General features: G+C 41.5%; 2 protein-coding genes across 3 annotated transcripts; both read left to right on the plus strand.

The window, feature by feature from the left end:
• The first annotated feature begins 291 nt into the window (after nucleotides 1-291).
• LOC130198644 (peptidyl-prolyl cis-trans isomerase FKBP1A-like) lies at nucleotides 292-3,739 on the plus strand. The gene is made up of 4 exons (XM_056421878.1): nucleotides 292-387; nucleotides 500-547; nucleotides 1,766-1,878; nucleotides 2,817-3,739. Exons 1-4 carry the CDS (start codon nucleotides 351-353, stop codon nucleotides 2,943-2,945), a joined length of 327 nt encoding a protein of 108 aa, XP_056277853.1. The 5' UTR covers nucleotides 292-350; the 3' UTR covers nucleotides 2,946-3,739.
• A 1,405-nt stretch (nucleotides 3,740-5,144) lies between these two features.
• On the plus strand, nucleotides 5,145-16,856 carry LOC130198633 (plexin domain-containing protein 2-like). 2 transcript variants are annotated; one of them, XM_056421866.1, is made up of 14 exons: nucleotides 5,145-5,288; nucleotides 8,472-8,686; nucleotides 9,250-9,390; nucleotides 9,837-9,906; nucleotides 10,506-10,628; nucleotides 11,282-11,400; nucleotides 11,481-11,580; nucleotides 11,701-11,796; nucleotides 12,089-12,170; nucleotides 13,161-13,221; nucleotides 13,300-13,531; nucleotides 15,014-15,049; nucleotides 15,548-15,702; nucleotides 16,339-16,856. In XM_056421866.1, the coding sequence occupies exons 1-14, from the start codon at nucleotides 5,171-5,173 to the stop codon at nucleotides 16,543-16,545; spliced, it is 1,755 nt and encodes a 584-aa protein (XP_056277841.1). In that variant the 5' UTR covers nucleotides 5,145-5,170; the 3' UTR covers nucleotides 16,546-16,856. The 2 variants fall into 2 exon arrangements, with proteins under 2 accessions (XP_056277841.1, XP_056277842.1); XM_056421867.1 differs by having other exon boundaries at nucleotides 15,551-15,702.
• The last annotated feature ends 90 nt before the right edge of the window (nucleotides 16,857-16,946 follow it).

Consider the following 16,946-nt stretch of genomic DNA (forward strand, 5'->3'; position numbering starts at 1 on the left):
TTCACATGTAACCGGCAAAAAGCCATAAACCAACCTCCACAATGACGAGGAGGAAAAGTAATTACCTTTAACCCGATGTTAAAAATATGTAATCAAATGAAGTCTTTTAAAACCGTCGTCTATAAAGCATTTCTAAAATCCCCCTTCTTAGTATAATCACGACATGTACATATTGCCTTTATCGGATGGCGGACTGAGCGCCGCGCACCACGTGCCGGCCGTGATTACGTTTTCTTCTTCTTCTTCGTCTTCTTCGTTTTCTTCTGCCGCGCATGCGCATCAGGCAGGCTTCACTTTATACAGCGAGTCTAATCTACGCTCGTGAGAGGAAAGACTGCACGGAAAGAACAATGGGAGTAGAAATCGAAATCATTCAAGAAGGAGACGGTAAACGATTAATTTTATTCGAATCTCTCGATAACTGAAAGAAATGTCCTGTTGTTTCAAAATATAGCCTTTTTTTTTTTTAACCACACGTTTGTTTTTTTCCTCATTTCAGGAAAGTCCTTCCCGCGAAAGGGACAGACTGTTGCCGTCCACTACGTTGGTAAATATAGCGTTATTCCACTGCTGACTGCTCTTTTAGTGCATTCACATTGCCAAATGTTGCGCACTCAAATATATACCTGCGGTCCATTTTGGGAAGCGAGAGCCGATGCTGCCCTCGTGTCTGTACGGTAACATTAGCTTAGCATAAGCACTGGGAACGGGGGCGACGGCCAGTCTGGCTGCGGACCAATTTATCAGAATATGCAGCTGCCAAATGCTCGCCATCTTATACATTTCACGTAACGTCAGCCGCCCCCTTGTCTGTCCGTGTGCTAAGGTGACTAATGTAATGTATAGACGTTTAGGTGGTTTAAATCCCTCCCTTGTCAAACCAAGTATTCATTTTAGCAACCGTTACTTGTTGAAATGTAACACGATTTGACGTGCTAAAAGCAACAAGAGTGCATATTTGTTTATTGCATGTCGTGTTTATCAGTCTAGATTGATTAAAGTGAGTCGTTTAGGCTGTGTCGACTACCGGACACTTGAGCACTTCGAGCACTGACTTTCAGTGCTTAGGGCGCCACACTGACAAAACCAGCAGAATTCAGTGCACTGAAAGTACCCGGATGGCCCACTGCAAACGGCCAAAAAATGTAGTGTAAAACGAGGGACACTACTCGCCCTAAACGGGCGCCATCTTGGCTACGTCGCGGAAGAGGAGGAGCCCTTTCGCCAGCTTTTCATTTTATTTCTAAAACAATGGCGGACGAGATGGCTACGGTAGCACAAGCGGTAGCTCCGTGGTCGTAAACCAGTTGCAAGAAGTGCATTAATTTTGTCAGTTTAAGTTTCGCGGGTATCGCAAGCAGATTTGCGTACGTCACTCCCGGCTTAATTTCGCGGGTGCCGTGAACAGATTTGCGTCCGTCACTTTCGCCAAGTGGTTAACGTAAAGTGTTCCATTTGATACAGCACTTACCAGCGACGGAGTGCACTACAGATGTCAATGCACTGTATTGCAGTGTACTTCGTAAAGTGTCCGGTAGTAGACACAGCCTTAGTTTTGGATCGGCCATAAATAGGTCTGCCTTGGCTCCAATAGAATGGGACTATATGGCACTCAAAGCACCACAATAATACATTTATTGGGAATACCGTTTCCCAGAAATTCTGATTGGGTTACTCTAATATAATCCACACGCAACTGCTCACCACAAGGTCTATATATGTTTTAATACGGTCTTTTTTTATTTATTCCTTGCTTGTTGAACAGGCACGCTGACTAATGGACAACAGTTTGACTCCTCTCGGGACCGAGGAGAGCCCTTCAAATTCAACATTGGATGTGGTGAAGTCATTCGTGCTTGGGATGAGGGTGTAGCTCAGGTAAGGAGACGAATTTAAACATGGCCACGCTAACAATGTTATACATCAGGATGAGTTTACACACGTTGGGGATTGCTCTGGTACCTGTGAATTAGGGCTCTGTAATTTGGTCAAATTAAAATCTTTTCTCCAGAGCTGGAATAGTTGCATTCTTAATAATTCCCCCCTGACAAATTTGCCAGGACCACAACATTATTGAAGTGCCCTTCATGAGCAAGGCAGTTGAGCAGAATAACTAAATACCAGCACCATGTCTTCATCTTGATATCTGCAGACACCTGACTAGCTTCTAGATTTGGCTACCATAAAACGGACCACTCCCAAAGGAAATACGTACACTAGTTTGTCAACTCCTATGGCTTCGCCTCTTTTAACTCGAAATAATGTATCATTAATAATCGCCAACGGAGCATGAAGATTAAAGAGTCTTCTTTAGGAGTGTTAGATTGACTGAGAAGATGGCACAGATGGCGACAGTCGGTTCAGTGATGTAAACTGAGACAGGCGCATCTTGCAAAACAGCTGAACGTGTCACTCTTTACTCTGGCCCCCCAAGTGCACAGAGCATAAAGCGTTGTCCGCCCGACGTAAACATTGCTGACATTGCAACAGAAATGCAATGGGAAACATTTAAACAATAGACATTTTAATTTAATTTGACGATGTGTATATTGCCACGCCATAGCGATAACGAGGGTATAACAAATTGCGCTATTGATTTTAATTGTGGGAAAGCCAGAATCCAGTATTTTTTTGTAGTTTGACCCTTCCGGGAATAAAAGTAATGGTGTCTTCTCTGTTGTAATGATATTGGCAATTCTTTTATTTATTTATTACACAACTGTTGTGGGCCCCCCTCCCATAACTTGATGGAAATGCCAATCAATATCTGACCATATTGCTGCCTTTTCATATAGCTTTCCTCTTCACCTTCACAGATGAGCATTGGCCAGAGGGCCAAGTTGACCTGCTCGCCCGACTACGCGTATGGTGCTGCAGGATACCCACCAGTCATTCCAGGAAACGCCACGCTCATCTTTGATGTGGAGCTGCTAGGTTTTGATTGAAGTTGAAATGTCGCTCTTCACAGTTTCTCATGCCATCAACATCTCTGACACAAATTCTGTTTATTTAAAGGTGCCGTCAGCAGCGTTTATATACATGAATAAACCACTAAAAATAATTCTGATGTCTCGGGATGATTGAGACAAATTTGACACACGCTGCCGCTAATGTTGGTGCCAAGATGATCTAAAAACACATGGAAACCGTGCAACTCATTTCCCCCAGGATTCATGTGGCCACCATTTCTACATTTGTCTGAGAAATCACGGATACATCGTGGAATAATTAGAAAGGCTGGTGTGTTTTTAAAACAATCCAACAGATCGAAGACCTAATCCAAACCATTAACACCAAATTTGGACATAGTTTGTTCATACTAATTTATTCCATTGTCCCAAAAATAGTGCTGAAATTATTATTGTCAAAAATACGCATCAAACACCTTTTTTAATGAAGAGCTTATTCGTTTTGGTTTAGTTGCATTAATGTATCCCTTCCACACATGCATGGGTTTGATGGCTTGGAACTTTGACACAGTGTATAGAATGGCTTGCAGACAATAACGGCTTATGATTATCATTTCTATCCCTACATGTATTACCTTTTATCATATAGATTTTGAATTCTGTCTCTTAAACTTTGGTCTTGTCATTTCGACAACTTAAAGGCCTTAAGTGCCCTTGTGTTATGTCAAGTGTAACAGGTTTTTTGTTAATGTTTTACTTGTCTCATTAATTATTACAGATCTTTTCCATGGGTGTTTCATTCGTGCATTAAAATCATCAAGTGTAGAGTATTATTGTGGCTTTTTTATTCACATGACATGATTTAGATGAGTTATTCTGTTAAACAAATGTATTAAAATATTTATATTGTAGAACAAATCTCGAGGTGACGGGTCGACCAGAGGCCTTTAACTAGTCGCATGGGGGGGGGGGGGGGGGGGGTATGTAGTGCTCTAGGAATGTTTTTACCTAAACAATACTGTTGTCAAACTGGATTATCCTCCGTGTTCCGGTGGATTGTCGCAAATATAATGCACCGGTTTGACAAAAAAAGTAAAAAACTTGTCGGTTCGCAGGTTAAATATCATTGTTATCCTGGCCTCTTGTGAGAGACTAAGTTATTCCAAGTGGTGGAAGAAGTTTTACTTCAGTAAAAGTACCACAGTGTAAAAATGCTCCGCAAGCAAAAGTTCTGCATCTAAAATCCTACTAAAAGCACATTGTATTGCCAGGAAAATTAACTTGAAAGGGGAGCTACTCTATTCAGAAAAATTAACAAAACCTAATGCATTTCTTAAATAACAGATTTTTTAAATAACTTAACCACACTTGTTATTCTTCTAAGTGTAGGATTTGTAAATAAGTATCAACTGAGCAGAGTAATATTTGGCAGGCAATGCGGATTTGCCACAATATAAAAAAACCAAAATATTGTCAAAACCATGCTGTGTGCATAAAGACTTCTGAAATATCCAACTTCCTGCTTTTGCTCTTGATATACTGCATATCTCTCGTTTCATTGTTTTCAGTCACGTTATTTGTATCCAGTCCAGTAACGGAGTAACTTCACGAGCCTTCACATTTGTTCTGGGTTCATAGGTTTGTTTGTATTATGTCCATCTAGTGGGGACATCTGTGAATTACATGCGGGACGTAACATCTGCTGCATTCACATGCGTTTTGTAATCTTCGTGCTTCCCAATAAAACGGTTAATTGAGAAAACATCAGCAGATTAATACATAAGAAAAAGAATCAGTAGTTAACCTCAACTAATCAAAACAATAAAATCCAGATCTTTTTTAATGCATCTGTAATTTGTAAGTTAATACAATATAAATGAACAGTTCCATATGCATAGAGAATACGTTTAATATGTTACGTTACTTTTTCTTATCAAAGTTTGTTTAGCCAATGCAGCGCTTTTACTTTATATAGATCATGTTTACAGTGTACTCATAATTACGACGGCAAGTGAAGGCAGCATTTGGCATCAGCTCATCACAGAACAGTGAAGACGCGTCGAACTGACGCGCGGACGGACAAGCTGGAGCTTTAACATGGACATCATCAACATGACGAGTAACTCTACGTTCGGCCTCATTAATAGTTCATATAGTTAAATTTATTTTTTACTTGATAAGTAAAATTAACATTTAGACGTTGGCGGGTCGCGGCCACGCGCGCAAACTCATTGCGCTTCATCATTCTTTGCGCTTTGACGATGCGTTGCGGAATGAGAGGAAGGACGATGACCCTGACGAAGACAGCGAATCTCATCACTGCACTAGTTTTTGTTTTCCAGTTACAAATAAGCTTCACGAAGCTTAAATCTGCTTATGGTAAGTTATAAAATGTGTCTATTCCTCAATCTGAAAATAATTGGTTGGGTTGGAGGCTAACCTAACTTTATAGGAACAGGAGTCGGTCAAATACAAATACAGTAAACGATGCAACGCTACATTGTAGAAGTACAATATTGTTTGGACCTCAAGCTTTTGTTTTGTTATGTGATATTAATGTTATAGCTGACATAACTAACTCCAGACACTGACCCGCATGCATTGGTGTTTCAGTGTAATGCTTGTTTCTGATTCTTACATGTTATGCACAGGAATATTATTTTATTGTGTTAACATATGCGTTGTGGTGCAGGGTCACCGTGTGACAGGAATATAGACACAGCAGTCACAGCTGTCTGGCCCCACATGCCTGGTCCTGGACCTGCAGGTGTGAAGAATGTGAAGCATGCTTTCACCCTCTACTGTGAAAAGAAAAAATCGGACGCATGTGGTCACTGGAAGGGGTCGAATGACGCGATGAGCACCAGGCATGCTCGCCACATGGCACACGCTGGGGAATTGTTTATGTCCTGTTGCGTGAGAGAAGAAGATGCAGAAGTTTGTGAATTCTCCATATTGTCCACACATAACGTTCCCTTTACATAGACTTTACCATATGTATTTCTCCCAAAGGTTGTTACAACATTTCACACTAACAGTATATTGAGGCTGAAGCAATACGATATTTAATAATATTCAAACCCAAGACTTCATGTTTTTTTTCTTTTTTAGAGAAATGTTCAAGATAGTTTTTCACATTATGTTATACAAACCCCCACCAAATTCAGCCTGGCATATTTGGTATCTTTCTAAACTTAAAATGTAAGTGAAGTCGGTTTGAATAAAGCTGCAATTATTCAGCAACTATTTTCACCGTCCATGTGTCGTTTGTTATTTTCTTCCAATCTTTTTTTGCGAGCATCAATAAGAAACATCTAATGGCTGCAAATCCTGAAATGTGAAGATTCGCTGCCTTTCTCGGTCTTGCTATCGCGCGCTCTACAGGAGAACACTGCGCGATGCTTTGGAGGCCCAGGTCCGGCTCAAGGATCTCTTGTGGGCTGTCATCCGCCTCCCGGCCACTAGGGGCCGCTCGTGGGAACACAGCCGAGTTCCTCGTCTGTTACTCGGTGACGGCAGAGTGGGGACAGCAGCTCGCGGAACTAACGTTACCAACAGTTCACACACCGGACAGCTTAGTTTTTGCAACGATAGTATGACGAGTCCGAGGTGAAGACAACCAGCCGGTCGCATGTGGTCGTCACCGGTTTAAAAAAAAGTTTTTTACGACGCGTTACAGCCGATCAGCTGGTGTTCATCAGCAGGTGTAACTTAGTTACACCTGTAATTAATTCAATCACACGATACAGCTGTGCACACACCTGGTGGACATCTGCGCTCCAATCAGTGCATCTCTAGTACAGCGCTTCCTGTGTTTTTGTTCTTTTTATAATGATTCTTCTTCTCAAAATTGTAATATAGAGCGTATTCACTCACGTGACCACAACAACCTTTGGCGGCCAAGTTGGGGTCCCACCACGGCATTGCTTTGCTTGTTTGTATGCCGCTCTACTCTTAGAAATGACCATTATATCCTGAAGGAGACACGATTTCAGTTCAAAGCGGTGTGCCTTGTGATTGTGGTACTGTGCCTCATTGTTGGATGTGGGACTAATGATTCAGAATATGGGTTTATCAGCTCAACAAGACTAGGCTATTACTTCAACTTGTCATGCATCTACTTCGGCTTCACTCGGCGTATGAGCGTTAGGACTGTTCTCATGTGTTTCTGTTGACACATCGGGTTGTGGGAACGTTTCCATTGACACACTCTCGTCAATAATCTCTTTTTGCTTTTTCGCCGAGCGAAAATCAATGTTTCACTTGCGCAAAAGGAACTGTGGATGGAAACTTGGGAGGAAGCCATGAACATGGCAACTCCGTCGGGCGATGTCTGCCTTTACTCTGTGATTCATTTCAAGGTAAAATAAAACACTGGCTCCATGGGAACAGCATCAGCACGGCCACCAAACAGTCACTGCTGGTCCTGAAGGAGCTGGAAGCGGCTTCATCCAGACACTCGTCCTGGAGGCGGAGCTGTGCGACTACGGATCATATATGAACCCAGACACGGGGCGCTTGATGTTCCGACATTTGTGGTATTTCCACAACAAGTATAACGCAGAAATAGTTGTTAATGTCCCATGGTCGATAGCGGAAATGAAAACTGTTTTACAGGAATGTGACCGGGCTATGTGCTGGTAACTAGGGGTAACTAGCGAATTAACCACAAAGTGTTGAGCGAGTAAAATCAGGTAAAAAAGCGTTGCAAATATTCAATTCCAACCGCTGAAATCTTTCTTTGGTAATGCAGAAGGACATGAGGTTGCTGGGCTCTCGCATAATCAAACAGCGGACACGATAGCCAGGTCAACTTCTTCTGACATTTAATAAGTGGACCCCAAGATGGCGCGATTGAGATTCTGACGTCACGTGAATACGCTCTATATTTGCACTTGAAAAAATAATTGTTATTGGTTATTTATTTAGGAACTTTAGGAAGATGTTAGCTAAACTTTTTTGTGCCCTGAACATTTTTTCTTTCCTTCTTCATCTAAAGGCAGCAGATTTTCTGCTAATCATATTTAAGGTTGCAACATAACAACATCGTCTTGTTTTTTCTTCAGGTAGCCTACAGTTATACATTGCCACAAGATTAATTACTTTAGTTCCGAAGTATATTTGTACAAAGAGTGCTTTAAAATGTGGACTCCCAACTTTTTTATTACCTTCGCATTGAAAATGCGGAAGATTATGTTTTGATCGCCGTGTATTTATTTGTATGCGTGTTATTCGCATAAGTCCAAAAGTATTAAACCGAATCGCATGATATTTGGTGGGATGATTGGTTATTATCCGGGGACCATTTGATTAGATTTTGGGATTGATCGGGTCCAAGGTCAAGGTCATGAAAAGGTCAAAATCTTATTTTTACCATAGCACGGTCAATTTGTATCCAATTGGCATGCAACTAATGCCAACATGTTCATAATTCAATGCCCAATCTTGTGATAGCGAATGTATGCGCTCTACCGAGTGCCCGTTCTAGTTCTTAGTGATATAATCAAAATGCAAATGATGTGTTCAAAAACAAAACACTAATCCCTCTCGTTGATTCCTCAGGAGTCTTCCGTCCTGACACACAGGGGCTGTCTCCTCCAGAGGCTCGGCCTTATGACGTCTCAGGGACCAACCGGCCCAGGGAGAGGAGCCCCAGGTCCGGGGCCCCCGGCTGGGCTGCAGATAAGAGGGGCCACTACAGGGACCAGCACCAACCAGAGGACTCGGATCCAGACCTGCTTTTGGACGAGGGGCACAACAATTCTACACAGATTGTGGTAAAGTTATTTAGAGAGGTTTTTGCAGATGAAAAAAAAACGAGGAACTAAAGTCATATCTGAAAATAATGCTCCATTGATGCCCGTGGTGATAACTATATTTAGTCTTTAAATATGGTGCAAGCTTAATCTTGATGACGCTTTCAGCTATAAAACTATCCACAAATTTGACCAGAAACTTTATTTATCAAAGCATATTGGTTCAGGGGAAGATTGTTTAAAATGTTTCTGATAATGATGCACGTTGATACCTGTAAGTAATGACTCTTGGACTATTCTGTGTCAAATTTCGAATTTAAATACAATTTTGGTATTTCATATTAAATCTGTAATTCAGTGGTTCTGAAATGTTTTCCCACTTTGTAACCAGGACTTTTGATTAGTATAGAGGAAAAAAAAAATGTATTGACTTGGTTTTTCACTGTTGTGTTTGCTCGATACCTGTCAAATGTGTCCATCTCACACTTCTAAATCTGAAAAAAATGCTACACTCAATCTCGATGTAGCATCACCAGCGTGAACATGCGTGTCCCGTACACTTCAATCCTTAAATGTTTCTACAGGACATCGATCATGCTTATTATACATCTAAACTGTACGGTTCTGGAGACGCAGCCAGTAAAGAGCTGTGGGTGAACGTGGACCAGGTCCAAGAGGAGTGGAAGGTCTGCGGCTCTCTGTCCAGCACCTACAGACAGGCTGAGGTATGAGACCAGTGGGAATACACGGGACAATCACTTTTAAGACAAATATGTCTTGCAAAAGAAGTTCGGCACATCTTTAATTTATTTATTTGACTTTCCCGAAATGAAAAATATTTTAAAGATTTTGATATCCACATACTTTAGTCATTGTGAAAGTGGATGTATTGCAATTCGGTTTTCGGTAGACTTTTATTTTGAGAAGAAAATGTAAGTTATTTAACAGTTAATATTTTGTCATGAACAGTTATGACAATTGTATTTACATGTTCAACTAAAAAAATGCTCCAAAAATGTTCGTTTATGCTTTCAATTATTGTACATAAATAAAATCGGAATCGACAGTTTCAGACTTTTTGGAATTGCCTAAGAAAATTGTAAATGGTGCCCCTCCAGTTGTCGGTGTAAATGTGTATCTTAAGCATACAGTTGTTGTTCTTTTTTTCCAGAGAGTGAATCTTTCCTTCGACTTCCCTTTCTATGGACATATGCTAAAAGAAATCACAGTGGCAACTGGAGGTGAGTCTTCACCTGAGAGAAGTAGTTTTCGTGGGTATTCAAAGTGGTTTTAGATTCGCTTCTCCTCTGGAGTCTGGAGCTGCATTAAATGAATTGAGAATTTGTATTGTACTTTTTTGTTCACTTTCTCCTTCATAGTACAGCCGCACAGTTCATACTTAAGGATACCATCGACCAACATCTAAATCCAGCAACTTAAAAAACCATTTAATCCATTTTATTGCTGGTTTAAGAGACGGGAACCTGCTTCACAGGTTTCCTTCGATGTTGTGTGTAACATGTTGTGTTATATGCTTTCGTATTCTGTGTGCTGGTATTTGTGGTGTAGATCTCTTTCTATACAGTCTCTCCATCGCCAGCTTGAATGAAATAGTGAAGTTTAGTATCTGTGTTCAACAACAGACATTTAAGATCTAGATTAACCTGCAAAACTACAACAGCAAAAAAAGTGAAATCGCTGTGAGGGAACCAGTTTGTTTTGGGGGGGTTCTGTTCGCTGTTTGTCTCATATCTCGTCCATGATTGATATGATAATTGGCAATATCTCCGTGCAGTGCACACAGCTAACTAGTAACCCCTGCACGTTTGACTCTTTACAGGATTCATTTACACCGGAGAAATACTTCACCGGATGCTCACGGCCACTCAGTACATCGCCCCTCTCATGGCCAATCTGGACCCGAGCCTGTCCAAGAACTCGACTGTGTTTTACTTTGACAACGGTGAGAGAGACCCTTTTCCTCCACTGTCATCATGTGTGTTTGTTTGTCTCGTCTGCTGTAGAATATACACTACTGTTCAAAAGTTTGGGGTCACTTAGAAATGTCTTTATTTTTCAAAGAAAAGCACTGTTTTTTCAATAAAGATAACATTAATCAAAAATACACACTATACATTGTTAATGTGGTAAATGACTATTCTAGGTGGAAGTGTCTGGTTTCTAATGAAATATCTCCATAGGTGTATAGAGGCCCATTTCCATCAACTATCACTCCAGTGTTCTAATAGTACATTGTTTGCTAATCGCCTTAGAAGACTAATATCTGATTAGAAAACCCTTGTGCAATTATGTTAGCACAGCTGAAAACAGTTATGCTGGTGATATAAGCGATACAACTGGCCTTCCTTTGAGCTTGAAGTTTGAAGAACAAAATTAATACTTCAAATATTAATCATTATTTCTAACCTTGTCAATGTGACTATATTTTCTATTCAATTTTCAATTCATTTGATAAATAAAAGTGAGTTTTCATGGAGGACACAAAATTGTCTGGATGACCCCAAACTTTTGAACGGTAGTGTATATATATATATATATATACACACACACACACACACCACATGTGTGTGATGGTGGTGTGTGTCCACCGCGTAGGCACGGCGCTGGTGGTTCAGTGGAACCGGATTCCCCTCCAGGACAACGTCAGTCTGGGAACCTTCACCTTCCAGGCCGTTCTGCACAGCGATGGGCGTATCGTCTTTGCATACAAAGAGGTGACATTTCATTTCCTCTTTTAGTTCTTTTGTTCAAGCAAAATGTCTTTTAATTCTGCTGCTATTTGTTTTTTTCATAGATTCCTTTCGACATCAACGACATCAGCACAGAGAACCATCCTGTCAAAGTGGGTCTGTCCGATGCTTTTGTCGTTCTTCATGAGATCCAGCAGATCCCCAGTGAGTGACTCATTTGTGGTATAAGAAAATTCATTTTCTTATTATATTTTTACAAGCCAAAACCGAAAACTGGATCTCACTAGTAGTTAACAACATTGCATCTTTCCTGACGTGCTCCAGATGTTCGGAGGAGAACTATTTATGAATACCACAAAGTCGACATCCTCAAGTCCAAAATCGCGAATTCTTCGGCTGTGGAGATAATACCGCTCCCGAGTAAGTGAACGCTAATTAAAGTATAGAAAGAGGTGTGATGCTAACACGACACAACACAGTTACACACATATTGTTATCTGTGTTCTGTATGTATATGTATAGTTGAATCATCAGGTACCTAATCTGAACATTTCTTATCCACTTTTGCATCGTACAATCTTATTGAACTTAAATAAAATGAGTAGCTTGTGATCAGAAGCCGCAGTTACAGCACGAAGCTGCACAAATGGATCCAGGTTTGATTCCCAGAAGCCAAAGCCGACTCACTCGCCACCGTGTTCTTTATTCCCAGCATGCCTCCAGTTCTCCAGCTGTGGTCCATGTGTCGCTTCTCAGATCGGCTTTAACTGCAGCTGGTGCAGTCGGCTACGAAGGTAAACTGGAAAGCACCCGGAGCACCCGCCACCCGACAAGACCGCACACACACCGATATTATTTTCATAGAAGAAAGGAGGGTTGGTTAATCTTCATCTGAAAACACAGATATCTTTTTGCAGAATTCCAAGGGACTCAGACTCATGAACGCTGCATTTTAATTTTGTTGAGGAAATGTTACCTCCTGTATTCTTGTTGTTCTTAGTTTATACTCTAGGTTGAAATGCACTTATTGTAAGTCGCTTTGGATAAAAGCGTCTGCTAAATGACATGTAATGTAATTAAATTTACAATGTTGTCGTGCTTTCTACAAGTGACTTTTTGTAGACGGATGTACTGCTGAGTGCTCATGTCATAGAAATACAATCACACAGTTTACAGTTGGACACAACCATGTAGAAAGGCAAAAGAAATGCTGTCAATCCTTTCATATATCGCCTTAAATGCATTTTACACTAAATGATTTTTATGCATTACATTGTTGGTTGACATTTTTATGAAAGCTGTTCTTTAAATAATACTGGCCTTCATTCCCATATATTAAACGAGTTGTGAGAGTAATCGGTAGCTGGAGCTGTTCCTCCTGCTCTTCTGGCTGCAGAGAGTAATTCTCATTCTGTTGATCAAGTGGACACTTTTCAACGTTCTTGTCTTATTGGTCCGAAGTTTCCTGCTATCAAAAGTTTGGAAGATACCAGCGTGGTCTGTTTAACTTACAGCCTTCTTCATTTAATTACACAGAATGAGAGGATCGGGTCTGTCCCCCATTACCAACGGCGCCATTGTTTTAGGAAGTAATGTCTTTGTATCCAGTACGGCCAGAAGAGAAACAATTACAGCAATTCTAAGCTTTTCAATGTGGGACGGGGATTGTACCAAGGAAGCAAAAAACAAAACTCTCCTATTTTAACTATAAATCAATTTACAAAAAGCTTTTTCCCCCTGTAAAGCTCAAGCTCACACTGCTAGTTTTTACTTTCTCTTCTTAGATGCTCCAGCGGCTTTGATCGTAACCGGCAAGATTGGGTCGACTTCGGCTGCCCGGAGGAGGTTGTGATTATTTTTGGGGATTCAAGGAGAACTTCTGTCTGTCTGCACACAATAGTTTACCGACGTCTGCTTTTCCAGAGACGAGATCTCCGGTGTCTCGGAGCAACCGACGCCACCAACGCCACATCCCGCCGCCACCTCGCACAGACGGCCGCTCCCGTGACCACGACCGCGAAGCAGCGGAGGTCGTCCGGCATGACCTCTGAGCCCCCCGGCAGGACGTCCTCCGTCACCAACCCCTCAACACGCCGCAGCACAGCCAGGAGGACGATATCCAGCGCACCGCCTCCGACCAGCAGCGCTGCAGACGGTGAGGTGAACTCCCACGTGTGTCTGAGTCGTCTCCAGAGGCACGGACGGCACCAACCCGTCTCACTGCGAGGCTCCAGACACACGAGGAGAGTTTGAGATTTACAAACCCGATTTATTTACGTATGATCTATTTATTACGTTTAATTAGAGTTATCACAAAGCTTTTTATTACTTTGAGTTTAATGTTCATTAGTCCAGATTTTAAAATCTACGACAGGATCGACCTCTCGGCTAGAAGCTGCAGTATTTCTAAGACTTTAAACTCGTCCTCCTCCCTCTTCATATCATCATATTGTTTGACGGCTTCGTCCTCACCGTGTCATAACCGTCTCATGAATGAATACTCGTTGCATTGTATCCGTGCCCAGTGTGTTTTGTAAAGTCCGACAGCGTGAGGGTCAGGTGGTCAGCTATTTCCCAGCCGTCTGTTAGCTCCTAGCCGAGTGCATACAGCGCCATGTTAAATACTACATGGGATCCTCAGTATGTGTGTCACTCTGCTCAAGTCAGAATAAAGGAGGGCTGTTGTTTTTGGCTGTATCGGATATTGTTTGTCAGCTGGAAGTAAAATAATAATGCTCCGGTTTGAGTTGATATTTTTTTCTATATTTTTGTAGTTAATCACAAAATATTTTAATATAGATTTTTTTGACAGTCATAAAAATACAAATCGTACTGCTTCGCCTGAAGACCATTATCACATTTACAAAACTGCCATGGATTAAATGACAGTTTATTTCCACTGCGATCCTGATGGTTTGGGCAAAATGCCAAATGTGCCAAGACCGACAGGTGCAAATACAATAACGATCAAATCACTTCCATAAAAGGACACCACTTTATTTGTGAAAGTCTCTATTGTGAGAGACTCTTATTTCCATTTCTTCACAGCCTTTTATAAAATGCTCTCAAGGCTTTAATTAGTTTAATAGAAACTGGAAGTTTATTCCATTTAATTGGATCCTCTATAAATGGTAATCTTGGCCAGAACAACTAGAAGGGATCAAATCTGTTAAGCTGCTTTATGTCCCATAGTTGTGATTGTCTCCGGAGTGATTTGAAGCAGTTGAATAGATATTTAATTATTTAATTATTATCCCACTACTGAGAAGCCAACTCCTTCGCTGGCCGGATGCCATAATCTGCAGCATCAAAGGTCTAACGGGACCACTCCCCAGAACCAGCCTCCTAAATCTGACAGGCAGGAAACCGTTAGAGGGCAAAGAGAATTTGACAGTTTCAATTTCATATTTTGAAGTGAAAATGGGAATTTAATATTGTGCCAACAATCCCACGTGACGCCGATTCGTCAGGTCCACTATATTACAGTAAAACTGTAGTCTGATTAAAGTATCAGCTTTAAAAACTATTTGTAACATTTGACTTTGTCAATCTTAGTTTTCCCCAAATGATTTAAAGCACAACCTACTGCATGTCTCATGTATAATGGTGTATCATTTCACTCTTCTTCTTTTTCTAGATGACTCAAAGATCTCTTTGAACATCAATGAAGCACGTAAGACATTCATGTTATTGGTTCATAATGCAGTTGTCAAGTCGTCTCTTTACCAAAACTTACATTTGTGTGGAATTTGCATTTTTTGGCTCATTGTGTAGCATTTAGCAAGATCTATCGACAGAAATGGAATATAATATTGCCACGCATGTTTACTCTGGCGTATAATCACCCTGAAAATAAGAAAAGTAGTCTTCATCTGCATATGGAGCTGGACAAACCAAACACTGGCTCCGGATCGTTTATTCACGATGTTGCGTCCGCCACTGTCGTTCTCCCACGGTCAAGTTTCAGTTGGTTGCATTCTGCAACCTCCCCACTAGATGGCGCCACATCCTACAAACCACATCTTTAAAAGTGGGAACATCTGCATGTGTGTGTGCCGGTTAATGTCCAATAACCTCGAGTGTTCCTTGGTCGCGTTTGAGGAAAGGAAGCAACTTCCACACCGAGTGGCTTTAAGTTGCATTAATGAGTTTCATCACCGCGTCTGTCCAGCAGCGGAGGAGACAAAAGGAGAGCGGGAAGAGCAGCCGCAGGCCGGTCTACTCGCCGGCATCGTCATGGTGATGGTCATCATGGGAGCAGCCGTCCTTGTGTCCGTCTACGTGTACAACCACCCCACCTCCAGTGTCAGCCTCTTCTTCATGGAGGTCAGTGACAATAATCCACTCCCTGAACAAACCATTCTGTGCCATTTTTTTTAAATGTTGGATTTCCCCATGAAATCCAAGTCAAAATGAGACTTGAAAATGTGTGTTTTTGTAATCCATGACCGTCAACATGTCAGTTATTGTTGCCTTGCAAGATAAAAGCCGGTCCTTCCAACACTTAAATCTAGAGATATTATCAATCTAGATATGTTGATGGCCCCTGGGAGGTGATGATATAAAGTTTAAGCATCATTTTTATGATAGGGAAATATTTACATTTGATAAATCAATGGTGAGCACTTGGGGATGAGATGTTCAGCTCATTACTGTTTCCGGTGAGTCCTACTTTCTGCATATTGTTTATTTTCCACTTCAAAATTTGGAACGCCTTCCTTTGAAATATAGAACATATTTGGCATTTTGAACGCGCTCCTTTTATTATCTTTGGTCTGCGAACATGAGTTTGTAATGGTGGCTCCTCAAAATCCGATCTGGAGAGGTTCTTGGAGGCAACACGTAATATTTATTCATCCCGAGTACTTCAATTAGAAAGTGTATTGAGCAGAATGGAAACGCAAATAGTTTAAAAGCATACTTTTATGTTTTCTGTACATTTTTCGTCATGCCCCCTCTCAGCGGCGGCCGACTCGCTGGCCGATCATGAAGTTCCGGCGCGGCTCCAGTCGCCCGACTTACAGCGAGGTGGAGGCTCCGGGTCAGGACGGCGCGGCGGTCATCGACCCCAAACAGTCCTTCGTCATGTCGGACAGAAGAGAGAGTGAACAGAAAGAAGGATTCATAGTTCCTGACCAGAGGGAGCGCTTCCTCGTCTCAGAGAGCTGACCAGAACTACATATCCCAGGAGGCTTTGCAACAAAGCAGGACCTCGATGTGAGGGAGACTATTTTCCATTCAGCTGCTGCTCAAGTTCCTTTTAAGGATAGAATTTGAGTTTTCAGAGAGGAAGACACCAAACCTCTATGAGGAACCCGTTTGGCACCAGCTGAGTGAGCCAAGCTCGATGTAAAAACTATAAAATAAAATGTACTTTGCTCAGGTCACTCGTTTGTTTACAGCGCCGCAGCTGAATGTTTGTTTTGAGAGCTTTTCCTCGGAGCGCTGTGACGTGTTGTTCCCACACCTCCTTCACGGAGAGGAATGTCATATTTAGGTGTCACTTCCTCATCTCAAAAATACAGACTGAATTCCTCACCCACCTCCATCTGAGGCGCATGAATCAAATG

The sequence above is a fragment of the Pseudoliparis swirei genome, chromosome 8 (genome assembly GCF_029220125.1).
Source record: "Pseudoliparis swirei isolate HS2019 ecotype Mariana Trench chromosome 8, NWPU_hadal_v1, whole genome shotgun sequence".
NCBI classification, from domain to species: domain Eukaryota; kingdom Metazoa; phylum Chordata; class Actinopteri; order Perciformes; family Liparidae; genus Pseudoliparis; species Pseudoliparis swirei.